This window comes from Lycium ferocissimum, chromosome 1 (assembly GCF_029784015.1).
Source record: "Lycium ferocissimum isolate CSIRO_LF1 chromosome 1, AGI_CSIRO_Lferr_CH_V1, whole genome shotgun sequence".
In the NCBI taxonomy this organism is placed as follows: Eukaryota; Viridiplantae; Streptophyta; class Magnoliopsida; order Solanales; family Solanaceae; genus Lycium; species Lycium ferocissimum.
The window spans coordinates 64,911,013-64,925,408 of record NC_081342.1 but is presented as its reverse complement, the minus strand read 5'-3'; the positions used below and the strand labels follow the sequence as shown (position 1 = coordinate 64,925,408).

At 32.9% G+C, this 14,396-nt stretch overlaps 1 protein-coding gene across 1 annotated transcript; it reads left to right on the top strand.

The window, feature by feature from the left end:
• The first annotated feature begins 11,218 nt into the window (after positions 1–11,218).
• LOC132066391 (probable inactive leucine-rich repeat receptor kinase XIAO) lies at positions 11,219–12,423 on the top strand. The gene is made up of 2 exons (XM_059459714.1): positions 11,219–11,376; positions 11,757–12,423. Exons 1-2 carry the CDS (start codon positions 11,219–11,221, stop codon positions 12,421–12,423), a joined length of 825 nt encoding a protein of 274 aa, XP_059315697.1.
• Positions 12,424–14,396: the final 1,973 nt, after the last annotated feature.

Here is a 14,396-nt window from a genome sequence, read left to right as displayed (position 1 = left end):
TTTCCACTCAGGGTCTGGATTTCACGAGCAAATCCTTGTTGCTGTATCTAATACATAATTTTCATTTCTAATACCAAAGCTAATTACTCAAAACTTCTAATGAAACATGAGATAGTAGAACAGAGCTACTAAGGTCTTGTTACAGGTTCTCTTAGATCTGATACGCCACAAGGATTTTGCATGATGAAAAATGTTGTGCTTTTAAGGTGATTCACAGTGACTAATTGAGAGAAATGTACATGGGCTTTTTTTCTTTTCATGTAGGATGTATTGCAAAAGGAATGTTGTATATAGTTGATTCTAAGCATTAGAAATTTAACAAAACTATGATGACATAGTGCAAGAGAATCTGGAATAGTTGATTACTCAACTTTACTATGCAAAAACTCGGCATATAGTAGGAAAGATCGATGGACAGCCTCCAATACAGATCCTATCATGTTGAACTATTAATAGACTCTATTGTTCGTGTATCTTGGAAGCGTCCTGTCCCTATATTTTCCTTAAATGAATTTTTTGTGTAATTGACAAATGTAACAGAAAAACCAATATCACACACAAGGTTAACCTTTAAATTCCCTTAACAATAATAGTTCCAACAGGAGATTGTAAGTTTAGCAATGAAAAATTACATCAAAATTGTATTTCCAAGTAAAAAAGTAGAAGATAAGGTTAAAAAAATCTTAATAAGAGTAAGCAAGACCTTCTCCTCTAACTTAATCAACCCAAAAATTAGCCAAGCTCTCTTGTGCAGTAGTAGAGGTGATACCCTCCCTTTGTACATCTCATATTCTCGGAAACCTTTTAGGTGGTTATGATTTTGTGCAGTCATAAAACACACACATACACACTCAAGAACATTCTATTTATTGAGAAATGGTCTGCTGCTAGATTCCTTACCTGCAGGCCAGCACATCGAACTACACTATACGAGTAAATATGTTAGATAATGTGATTGGTCTATGCACTTCTCTGAGATTTTTCTGATAAGCCATAACATTTTCTTAGAGCCACTAATCAAATCTTATCTTTTAATCCGAACTACTATCTAAAATAGCTACTGGATGCAAAGAAAGGTCGATATTTCAAGACAATTGGAATAGATTGGACAGGATGTTATATGTAAAAGAGTAAAGTGAATCTAGAAATTCATGCTTTTTGGGTCTCTAGGATGATGTTCATAGTCAACTTAAATCTAAACAGATATACCTTTGATTTTCTATGTAACTGTACCTATTTGATTACCCTGGTTCAAAGGTAATCCACTCTTTTGGGAACTGCATGTGATTTCCCTGCATATTTAAAGTAATGAAATAAAAATGGAAAAAGCTACATTGACTTGTATAGCAGTTTCTGAAGTTGTTTTGCCTGAAACCATATTATGACTTGTAGAAACTAAGGCTCAATAAAGCGTCATCAGGTTTATACTCATTTGAAATATAGAGTAGCAGTAGATCAGTAGAGAAGCATCTATTTGATCTAACATTGAACCTAAAATCGAACCTCTCCTGGAGATATACCATAAACTTATTCGTTTAGCTCCAAGTTTTCTTTATTTCTAGTTACCCTTAAATGGATATTATATTAAACTACCATCTAATCTTGGAATATAAATCATTTTACAGAATTTAATGGTTTATGCTCCCTCACCAGCCTTGGAACATAGATGCACAAATGTCATTTTTAGCTTTATTAATTTTTACCTTTATTATGGTGTATCTTCTCAAAGTTTTAGCAATAACAACTTTGATTCTCTACCACATAGTTTTCTTTACTCGCAAATGTCATTGGAAGAAACGGAAGGAAAGCAACAGAATCTCAAGCAGAAACTCTGAAAAACTTACTAACAACATGGGGCTCTATGCAGCCCAAATCTGAGGTCATCCACGATGTAAGCACGATCTGCACGGCTTAAAGAACAACAAATCTAGGATGCAGCTACAACATGTTTATAATCAGCATCTAACTAAAGAATAGATTATGAGACTTCACAATTTCATTATAGATGGCATGGGCTGTGAGCATTTTACTTGTTTTGCTGAGCTTTTCATTTTTACACATTTTTTGTCAATTCATAAAGATATAGTAATATTTTTCATAAGCTAAGTAATAGATCCGAACATAAAAAGAAGTAATCAAAACTGAAAAACAGAAATGCATATTAACGTGCCACAAACATTAATCAGAAAGAGACATTAAAAAACACCACATCTTGTTGTAGAGCTCTTTAATATGAATAAGAAACCTGAGGTAAGTAAGTGAATAGAAAATTAGATCATTCTCACGAGCAAATTGATTAGTACAAAAAAAAAAAAAAAAAAAAAAAAAAAAAAACTATCAATAAATTATATATGCAGCCAACACGTTTAATAAACAGAAAATCATGTTCTTTATTTTCTGTTGGTTCATGACTTCACGCCATTATGCAAGCGTTGCTTGCAGATAAACATGTAGAAGACTCCTATTTTGAGTCAAATAAGTTAAGGGTACTTATGATTAACATTTAAGATCTGTTCTTATCAATTTAAAGGCAATGGAAGATATTGATAAGAAATAGACGATATGCAATACCGCTAAATTTATATCACATGGACCTTAGTTTTCTCTTCTGGCTTACAATTATTTATGATTTAGACCAAGATGATGACCAATATTTTCAATTTCTTCCTCCTCTGCAGCTCTTACTATGTCTAAAGTCTTTCCTGGATCAAATAGTAAGAATCACATATATGAGAAATAGTTGAAAATAATATTAGATCAAGGCTTAAAACTTATGTCAGAAAAGATCCTTACCAAAGCCATAGACAATAGGTGGAATCAAAAGCTTGGATTCATAAAAAAGTTAGTAATGTTCTATGTAAAGAAATTTAAACTGATTGTGTTCACTTAGCCACTAATAAGTAAGTTTACTAATAATTTAACTTAGTAATGTTCTTTGTAAAGAAGTTCCATACGTCGTATGGAAGTTTTACCCATAACTACCAGTTTTTTACAAAACAGAATAAGAATCAATATTAGATCTTCCAAGCACAACAAATAGACTACAGATATTTCATCTTAAAACCACCCATATAGCAGTTTGTAGTTATCATTACAATTCTTTCATCAACTCATTACTCTGTAGCTCTATAATTTAAAAACTATCAATCAAACAAAGTACCATATATATTTAAAATGAAATGAAAATATCTTGCTTAAACATTTTGCCGTCGAAGCCTTCCGTTAGAATTTTTAGAGGTCAGTTTTCCAAAGATCTAACTCTACCGTTGTACTCTGTTCCGATCACTAATGTGTTACAACATTCTGCAGAATATGTTCTGCTTGTGCACATACCAAAAAATGCTGGGAAGACATATCATTGCCAATTTCCGATGGTATATCATCTCAGAAAATAGATACATATCTCTATTTGAAGTAACTACTGGAGTTGGAACGTTTTCTAGTGTACTTGCAATTTACCTAATGTTGATTCTGGCAATGAAATAATCCATGTTTAGACTGACATGTACATAGACAGTTAACAAGTTGGTCGTCCTATCCATACTTCACACCACCAAATGTCCTCGCCATATAGACATGTCCAAACAATCTGTTCCACCATCTTAATCGTTAAAAGGGATTCCAAGAGGAAGAAAAAAGAATGACTAAGAAAGAACAGTGACTGATAAATGTTGTATTGTACCTTAATTGCTAAAATTTGGTCAGTTGTAGGAGCAACTGGCTTAGGTGTGATCTTCCTTTGGTTCCTTGGAGGGTGCCGCGACCTCAACATGTACACGAGTCTTCACCAATTCCTTTATGGCCACCATTCTTTTAAGAGTTTCAACAGGACTTTCATCTGATATGTTATGTGCAAAAGAAAGAAGACCTCCACATTTGAAAGCAAACTTGCCTGTGGAGGAATCACACCTTTAGTGTAGCTTTTGATATTCCAATGTAACTGGGGCAATTGAATACGCTTGAAGCATTAGATCTCTCTTGGAATCGGCTCATTGGGAAGATTCCGCAGGGATTGACAAGGCTAACATTTTTGGCAAAGTTAAACCTCTCTCAAAATCTTCTTGTTGGACACATTCCTCGAGGTCTACAATTCAACACATTAGAAAATGATTCATTTCGTGGAAACCTTGGTTTATGTGGTCCTCCTTTATCAAAGAAATGTGGAATGAGTGATCCATCACATGTTCCTCAGCCATTGGAGTTGGATGAAGAGGAAGATTCATATTTTGCTAGTGGATTTACATGGGAATCAGTGGTCATAGAATATAGTTGTGGACTTGTTGTTGGAACTTTCATGTGGAGCCTCATGTTTAAAACTCGTAAGCCAAAATGGGTTGTGAAATTTCTTGAAGGTGCTTTTCCCAAGAAAATGATAAGGGCACAGAAGAGAAGGCTGAGACAGCGGACTTAATTGAAGATTGAAAGAGCCAACTTGCCTTTAGCCTGGGTCAGTATTATGCTTTAGTCCGTGCTTTAGCTTGTTGTCTAATTGAACTGTTCTATTTCTGTTTTTCTCTTTTTAATTTTCTGTTTGTTGTTATGTAATTATGTTTTGATAGCAACTTATATGTGTTATTATAGCAGAATGATCCACCTAAACACATAGATTTACCCATACATCTGATTTAGACATGGAGGTGAATCTCGAATATTTAGAAGCAAATCTATCAATATAGAATAGGAGAGGCAAAAGAAGGATAGGATGACAAGTGTCATCACCACAAAAATCAGAATTTAAAAATACAAAATAAATAAAATTAAAAAATGCAACAATTAAATAAAAAAAGTAAAATAATTAAAATAGCTGCAAATCAGATAACTGCACCCCATATAGTCAAAAGAATAAATAAAAAACCCACGTTTGCAAATTTTTTAGATAACTGCACAACGGCCCCATGAATCCCAACGGACTCCAACATCATGGTACTTATGTCTGTCTGCGTAAGAGAGATCTTCCACAAATAAGACACTCTTGGCTCCACTACTCATGGAATGCTGAAGCGTCGAAAGAGAATTATATGTTTGTCCAAGATCGCCTGGAAGGAATGACATCCGAACACTAAATAAAAATCCCCCCACCATGATAACAAAATGATACATTGAACTACCAATAATGGCAAAATACCCGATAATTTGGGGTACACTTTCACTTCTCTATATGATAAGAATTCAGACGTGCACAATCATCATCATGTGGTAAAGTATAATTTAGAAAAATGGTCATGAAATATAAACTACTCAGCTATGATACCAAATTTGTATGAAGCATCTGGATCAACCTTTGGAGGAGTTTCGAACCAAAACCTTCTAGCAGAATCACCGCTTCTGACTGTCTGAACTGTGTCTATGAAGCCTCTAATGAATACAAAAAGGTAACTGTCTAGAAAGCTGTAAGAACTGCATGACTGATATCGCCCCGAAGGAAACTGGGGCTCACCACAGTAGCTGATACGAACACTCCTAAGTAGCTGATCGTCAACCTGTATGTCGTTGCGCATCGCGAGATGCAGTGCCCCCAAGCAATAAAAAGGGACATCAACACATTTGAATTATGTTGGTATGTAAAGCAACCGAAACAATAAAATCCGGAACCGAAACCGAAATCGATAAATGTAACTATAATAGCAAGGAAGTAGAGATATGAATACTCCCTGCTCTGTATCTGAATCATCTGTATTATCCGTGTTTGTATATGTGGGGCCTCGGCCCAATAATAAATGCACGTTATGGCCTCGGCCTAGTAGTGCGTCAGTCAATAGCCTCGGCCATGTATACGTATACATAAGATTGTGCCCTTGGGCAAAATCACATATGTTCAATTATGGTTAATTAATAAAGACTGAGACCATAACAACAATGAAAAATACTGAACTGAAATAGACATCTCGGATCGAATCGAACATTGATCGTTTCGAGCATCTGAATTTCTAGACTAAGACTCATGTGGTAACAATGCATAAGTCTATAAAGATTTCGTGTTGAGTTCATGATATTCAAATTGACAACCATGAACGAATTCTGTAACCGCAACCCTAGAAAATAACAGTTCTACAACATATCATGAAACTAGGGCTAAACTGTATTCTGAGTCAAATTACTGGCAAGTATGAAGAATGAGGCGTAGGGAGAAACATGAATATTCCCTAACATAGATAGTTAGCCTCACATACCTTAATTCCAGCCTTTGAGTGTAATACAACATTCGTCAACCCTTCCAACTTTAATCTGTATCAATACAAGTCAAAGGGATTCTATATTAGCAATAATATCTATGCTTTGGTCATCTAAGCATTTTATCAAACACTTGGTGGGCATAAAGCTTCACAATCTCCATTAATGATGTTTCTTCACCCAATTCCTATTCTATTACTTCTAGGTGATTCTACAATCTCAATTTGATGAAAGTAACATCATTCTTCATCACCCATATGACTACAACAATCATAAGTTAATAATCCAAAACCCTAACATAGTTCATATGATACTTAATTAATAGCATTTAATGTTAGTTTTGCAGTTCATGTATGACATAATTTCCCTCTTATGTATATAGCAAAATTGACTTAAAGGTTAGTTTTCTGAAGACTAGGTCAACACCTCTTATTGAAGTACTATTAAATATGAATTGTTGAAGTGCAACAGGAACTTCTTTTTTTTTTTTTTTTAGAGTTTGTGATGGCAACTTGTTTCTTCCATGATTTTGAGCATCAATGAATGAGAAAAATGTTAGATCACTGCTAGATTTGCATAAGAAAAAGAGCAGAAGACCAAAATCTTTAGTAAAAAGTTGTTTCTTTTTTTGTGCCTGTTTTGATTCATTTACGAAGAAATAACGTTACTATCCCAGTCCTCTAAATTTTTTTTTTTTTTTTGAGTTATCAAAAGTGTAAATTTCGATCAAAACAGTCCTCTAATAGATTTTTTGTGGTATGTGCAAATTATGATCCTTCTATGAGACACTCCCTCCGTTTCAATTTGTTTGTCTGATTTTGATTTGATATGGAGTTTAAGAAAGTAAAGAAGATTTTTGAATCTTCTGAACTTAAATTAAAGATATGTGGAATGTATCAAAATGACCTTTAATTTTGTGGTCTTAAACATGCCATGAAGAAAAATTGAATTAAAAAATTGTCAAAAAACGAAAGAGACATTATTTTTTAAACGGACTAAAAATAAAGTAAGACAAATAAATTCAAATAGAAGGAATACAATTTTTCACGTTTTTTTTTCTTTTCATACGATATGGTAATCAAAGACTTAAAGAGCGAATTTGAGTTCTTTTTAAAGTCCTATAACAACACTTATTCGAAGTTGCATAAGACAATTATTATTTGGTGTTAGTCTTCTCTATCCTTTGAAGAAGTCATGCAGAACACTATAAAATTAACATGCGGATGAACTCTCTTGCGTCCCCAAGCTTCGCCCTTGATGCTCGTAAGAGATTAAAAGTGTGGATACAATTTTTACTGTCCCGCTGTTTGGTTCCTTTTCCTGATCCCTCAATTTAACATAAAGAAAATTGGAAAAACTTTAGAGTGGTCACCACTTCAAGAAAGAAGCCAAATATGCTAGTTGACCAATTCTGCATTGAAGTGTGTTTTAATACAAAAGGGAGTGATAGTTTAGGTAGGTAAAAGTAAGGAACAATGGATAGCTGATGTATAAAATCCATCCGAGCTTGATCGTTTAAATATTCCTTAAAAATATTTTTACTGTAACTGATATGGCTCGGTCAGTTTTTTTTTTTTTTTTTTTTTTTTTAAAAAGAAATCAAGAAACCGGCTGAGCTTGGTTAGTTTTTGGTCAAAACTGCGATCAAACTGTTAAAATAACTGACCGAGTTCAGTCAGTTTTTGGCGAATAGAAAAACGATCGAGCTCAATTGGGTTTATTTTTAAAAAAATCGGGATCAAAACTCTCGAGTCAGTCAGTTTTTTCCAATCGATTTTTACCGTGCTATTTGGTAGGCACCATTTGTTTTTACGAATATTCTATTAATTGGACCAAAAATGCTCCACTTTAACAAAATTTAAAGGATGCTCAAGATTACATTTAGAGATCAAAATACACCTACTCCTATAGATAAAGAACAATTTTAACTAAAAACTCACAAATATCTACCTATATTTTTTCCCCTTTTCGACAATTCACCATTTGAATAAATAAAATAAAAAATAAAAAAAAGAAGAAACCCCAAAAGAAATTTAAAGGCTCACCTTTCCGTACATTTTCCAACAAATTTCAGTGTCACTGAATCTCAACATCCAATTTTTTTTTCCAAGAATTCACCTTTTAGGAAAACCCCACCAGAAGAGAACTCTAAAAACAGATTAAAAATCCCACCTTTACTTCATTTTTCAACTTTATTGAGTCTCAAAATACAATTTTTTTTTTCAAGAATTCATCTTTTAGGAAAACCCCACAAGAAGAATACTCCAAAAACAGATTAAAAATCTCACCTTTTTTGTCAGATCATTTTGAAAAATATTGAAGAATAAGTGGAATAAAATGTCATTTATTATAGGGGTTGTAATTGGAATAGCATTTGGAGTTGGTATAATAGTTGCTTTTCTTAAATCTGAAAAGGCTCCATCCAAACAACGTATTCATCTGGTTAGTCAACTATACTCTTTGCTTTTTCTGTTTTGTTTTTACTTTAAATTTTGGATTTTTAGTTAATTTTCATCTCTGTTGTTGTTGTTTTTTTTTTTTTTTTTTTTTTTTTTTTTTATTTTTAAATTTTTTTTTTTTAAGTTATTTTTCATTTTGTTTTTTTTTTTGATTTGGTGATGAATTGTTAAAGGCAAGTGGAATAGGTGCATTTGGTAGAATCCGTGGAAAATTTCTGAAGTGTGCGTTAGGCATGTTGCCTTTTTTAAGTTAGTGCTTTGGTGATATGAGAAAATTTCTGAAGTGTGCGTTAGGCATGTTGCATTTTTTAAGTCAGTGCTTTGGTGATATGAGAAAATTTCTGAAGTGTGCGTTAGGCATGTTGCATTTTTTAAGTCAGTGCTTTGGTGATATGAGAAAATTTCTCAACATGTCTTCACCTTTTTCTTTTCTCTCTTTAATGTACACCTCAGGGTCCCATGAGGAGAAGGGGAAGGGAATTATCAACCTGACCATTATTAGATCCTTGAATAGATGAAGATATATTACCATTGCCTTTTTATAAATAAGAAAAAACCGAGTCTTCTTACATACTCCAAGTAGAAGGAAATGAAGTTACGTCATATGTCTTTATTGTTCATTTCTTTTTCTCACTTGACTTAGTCAAGCAATAATATCTCTCTATGATAAGTCTTGTGGAAAACTATGTTGATGGGCCAAGAATAGCAGAGTTGTTAGCTGTAAAGAACTGATGCATGAAAGTATGATTGGGCCCCGATAAGTTTTTAACCCCTTGTTCTACGTAAGTTAGACTTGTCTTGTCCGAATTGTCAAAATCTAATTGATAGGCATCTTAAAGGAAGCATTTTTGTATTTGTTTTAAATAGAACCCCACACAATTAGCATAATTTTGTAGGTTGCAGTTTTGGAATCCGTGAACAATCCCCTTCCCCCTATGTAATAAAAATAATCTTTAAAAAAAAAAAAAAGGAATCCGTGAACGATCAGTGTTTGGAAATTTAATGTAATTTCTTCGTCTCTATCCTTTGTGAAGTCTTGTGGAAAACTAAATAATATGCCAAACTATCTCTGTAGAAAATATCTCAGCAGTGTGTGTTATGCGTAACGAGACCAAGTTGCACTATCTTGCTAGCACACATTGCAGAGAAATTTTCTGCTAAACACATCATTAAAGAAAATTAGGACAGGAGTATTAGTTTGTTAAGTCTTCTCCCCTGATCCATGAAAGTATAATTTTCGCTACTACCTACTAATTGTCAAAATCTAATAGATAGGCAGCTTAAAGGAAGCAATATTTCTGTATTTGTTCTAGTAATAGAATCCCATACAATTAGCATAATCTTGTATGTTGCAGTTTTGGAATCTTTGAATGATTAGTGTTTGGAAATTTGATGTAATTTCTTTGTTTCTATCCTTTGAGAAGTCTGCTGAAAACTAAATAATATGCCAAACTATCTCTGCAGAAAATTTGTTAGAAGTTCTGTAGAAAAATATCTCAGTAGTGTGTGTTATATGTAATGAGACCTAGTCACGCCGTCTTGCTAACACACAATGCAGAGAAATTTTCAGCAGAACCCGTGTTAGGTGTTTAGTCGATGACCTCAAAAGTCGAAACGAACACATCATTAGAGAAAATTAGGATAGAGGGAGTATTAGTTTGTTTAGTCTTCCCTCTGAAAAATCTTGTAGAACATACGACTAACAAGTGACTGCTCATGTTCCATGGACCACAAGTTTTGTGGTTGTGATGTAGCTCATTTTCTCTCCATTTATGCCAAAGTTGGACAATACAAAAATTGTATAATTTATGGAAATTGACATAACACAAGATAGTACAAATTAGTTAGTGCTAGTTGGGGTATATAGCATATGGTATGCTTCGTATAAAGAAAAACTCTAAATAAGAATAAGAATGTTTTAATTTTGCATATGAATTTTGTTCGGCTCGGGTTAGATCGGTTCTTTTTAATTGAATTTGTATTTATTTGACGTACATTTTAAAAAAAAAAAAAAAAAAAAAGAGTAAGAGATTATTACCGGTGAGATATGAGTTTTGGAATGAATCGGGTTGGATTTTTTAAATTAAATTTGTATATATTAAACTAAAAATAAATAAAATAGTAAAAGTTAAAAATAAATAAAATAGTAAAATCTTATGACCCACCGGAAGTTGGATTTTCCAGCATATGTGACTTTTGTGTTAGTAAGGACAAAGTTTTATGACTTTTGTGTTAGAAAACATAGTTAAGTGACTTTGGTGGAAAAAATCAAAGTTGTGTGACCATATGTGAAATTTATCCCCTAAATATGCATAATATTTCTTTTAAGGATACTGAATTTATTTACCCTTCAAGGTATTCATTCAATTTTGGTTTCTAATTTTTGTTTTCAACATTAAAAGCCCCAACTACCAAATTTACTAGAAGAATCTGTAGAAAACTTTTGAAGTGTGGGTTACGCAAGTCTTTAACAATATTGACCCAAGTCAAGTGAAATGAGGTGTTGATACAGCTATAAATATGTATGGATTGTGATAATTGATTTTGTACGAAACATTCTGTTATTTGCTCAAAACAAACAAAAGAAAATGGCAAGTCTCTTTTTCTTTTATTCACTTCTCTATTATTTCTTTCTAAGTCAAAGCTTTTCTTCATCATCTGTGCATCATCTTTGCTCTTCCAGTGAAGCTTCTGCTTTGCTTCAATTTAAGAAACCCTTTGAAATCTCCGATGACTACTCTAATGAGTGTGATACTTCTTCTTTCCCCAAACTTGGAAATCTAATCATTTTGTGATACTTGAAAAAATGATCTTAAATAAAGGAGTTTTACCAAAGATCCATCATCTTCAAATAACACTCTTGTTGGAGTATGGATATTTCGAAACTTAGTAATATTGAAGTTGTGTTGAGCGCCTGTTTCGAAAAATTGGCAAACTTGAGTTTTTTGAATTCTTTTGACTCTCTGGGTGTGACTCTCTCTTCTGGTTCCATTTTATTTTTTTACCCAAATTAGGGAGTTAGATTTTAGTTAAAATTATTTATTTTGTATTCCTAATTTAAATTAAGGAGTTAGATTTAGGTATCAATCATTTCATCCTATCCGGATTCCTAATTCCATTTGATAGATTAACCCAAATTAAGGAGTTAGATTTAAGTGCTAATCATTTCACTGGCCGGATTCCTAATTCCATTGGCAACCTAACCCAAATTAGGGAGTTAGATTTAGGTGCTAATCATTTCACTGGCCAGATTCCTTCCACAATCTCTGAAGTGAAGCAGCTCACACTTTTAGAACTTTCATCTAATTCACTTGGAGGCGAAATTCCTGATGTTTTCTCTAACCTCCAAGAGCTAGTTGTATTGAATCTTTCCACTAATAGGTTCATTGGTTCGTTTCCCTCTTCCATTTTAAGCTTGACAGGTCTTGAAAACTTAGACTTGTTGAGTAATTCCCTATCTGGTCCACTGCCTAGCAATGCCAGCATGCTTCAAAAGCTAGATGAACTACATTTATCTCACAACTTAGAAGCATTAGATCTCTCTTGGAATCGGCTCATTGGGAAGATTCCGCAGGGATTGACAAGGCTAACATTTTTGGCAAAGTTAAACCTCTCTCAAAATATTCTTGTTGGACACATTCCTCGAGGTCTTCAATTCAACACATTCGAAAATGATTCATTTGGTGGAAACCTTGGTTTATATGGTCCTCCTTTATCAAAGCAATGTGGAATGAGTGATCCATCACATGTTCCTCGCCATTGGAGTTGGATGAAGAAGAAGATTCATATTTGAGCTAGTGGATTTACATGGGAAAATGGTCATAGGGTACAGTTGTGGACTTGTTGTTGGAACTTTCATGTGGAGCCTCATGTTTAAAGCTCGTAAGAAAATGGGTTGTGGAATTTCTTGAAGGTGCTTTTCCCAAGAAAATGATAAGGGAATTAGAAGAGAAGGCTGAGACAGCAGACTTAAAATTGAAGATTGAAAGAACCAACTTGAACCTATTAGCTTGGAAAGATTCAATATTATGCTTTAGCGTGCTTTAGCTTGTTGAATTGAACTGTTCTATTTCTGTTTTTCTCTTTTTTAATTTTCTGAAAGTTCTAAAAGTTGTTATGTAATTATGATTTTGATAGCAACTTATATGTGTTATTAAATGATTAGATCCTAAATCTAAACACATAGATTTACCCATAGGTTGCCAATGGAATTAGACATGGAGGTGAATCTGAATATTTAGAAGCTTAAATCTATCAATTAATTTAGGAGAGGCTTAATGGAATTAGGAAGGATGACAATGATTGATACCATCAAAAACTCCTTAATTTAAAAATACAAAATAAATAAAATTAAAAAATGCAACAATTAAATAAAAAAAGTAAAATACTGCAAATTGGGTTGCACCCCATATAGTCAAAAGAATAAATAAAAAAAACCCACGTTTGCAGGCACAAGCGATTCAAGGAACTCAACACAACTTCAATACTTACTAAGTAAAGAAAAAAAAGCCTAGAAATATCCAATCGGAATGTTATTTGCAGCTATTTTAATTATTTTACTTTTTTTATTTAATTGTTGCATTTTTTAAGTATCACACTCATTAGATTTCAAAGGGGGAAAAGAAGAAGTATCACACTCATTAGAGTAGTCATCGGAGATTTCAAAGGGTTTCTTAAATTGAAGCAAAGCAGAAGCTTCACTGGAAGAGCAAAGATGATGCACAGATGATGAAGAAAAGCTTTGACTTAGAAAGAAAAAACAGAGAAGTGAATAAAAGAAAAAGAGACTTGCCATTTTCTTTTGTTTGTTTTGAGCAAATAACAGAATGTTTCGTACAAAATCAATTATCACAATCCATACATATTTATAGCCGTATCAACACCTCATTTCACTTGACTTGGGTCAATATTGTTAAAGACTTGCGTAACCCACACTTCAAAAGTTTTCTCTGATTCTTCTAGTAAATTTGGTAGTTGGGGCTTTTAATGTTGAAAACAAAAATTAGAAACCAAAATTGAATGAATACCTTGAAGGGTAAATAAATTCAGTATCCTTAAAAGAAATATTATGCATATTTAGGGGATAAATTTCACATATGGTCACACAACTTTGATTTTTTCCACCAAAGTCACTTAACTATGTTTTCTAACACAAAAGTCATAAAACTTTGTCCTTACTAACACAAAAGTCACATATCTCTGGAAAATCCAACTTCCGGTGGGTGATAAGATTTTACTGTTTTATTTATTTTTAACTTTTACTATTTTATTTATTTTAGTTTAATATATACAAATTTAAGTAAAAAAATCCAACCCGATTCATTCCAAAACTCACATCTCATCGGTAATAATCTCTTACTCTTTTTTTTTTTTTTTTTTTTTTAAATGTACGTCAAATAAATACAAATTCAATTAAAAAGAACCGATCTAACCCTTGAAAGCCGAACAAAATTCATATGCAAAATTAAAACATTCTTATTCTTATTTAGAGTTTTTCTTTATACGAAGCATACCATATGCTATATACCCCAACTAGCACTAACTAATTTGTACTATCTTGTGTTATGTCAATTTCCATAAATTATACAATTTTTGTATTGTCCAACTTTGGCATAAATGGAGAGAAAATGAGTTACATCACAACCACAAAACTTGTGGTCCATGGAACATGAGCAGAATCACTTGTTAGTCGTATGTTCTACAAGATTTTTCGGAGGGAAGACTAAACAAACTAATACTCCTCTATCCTAATTTTCTCTAATGATG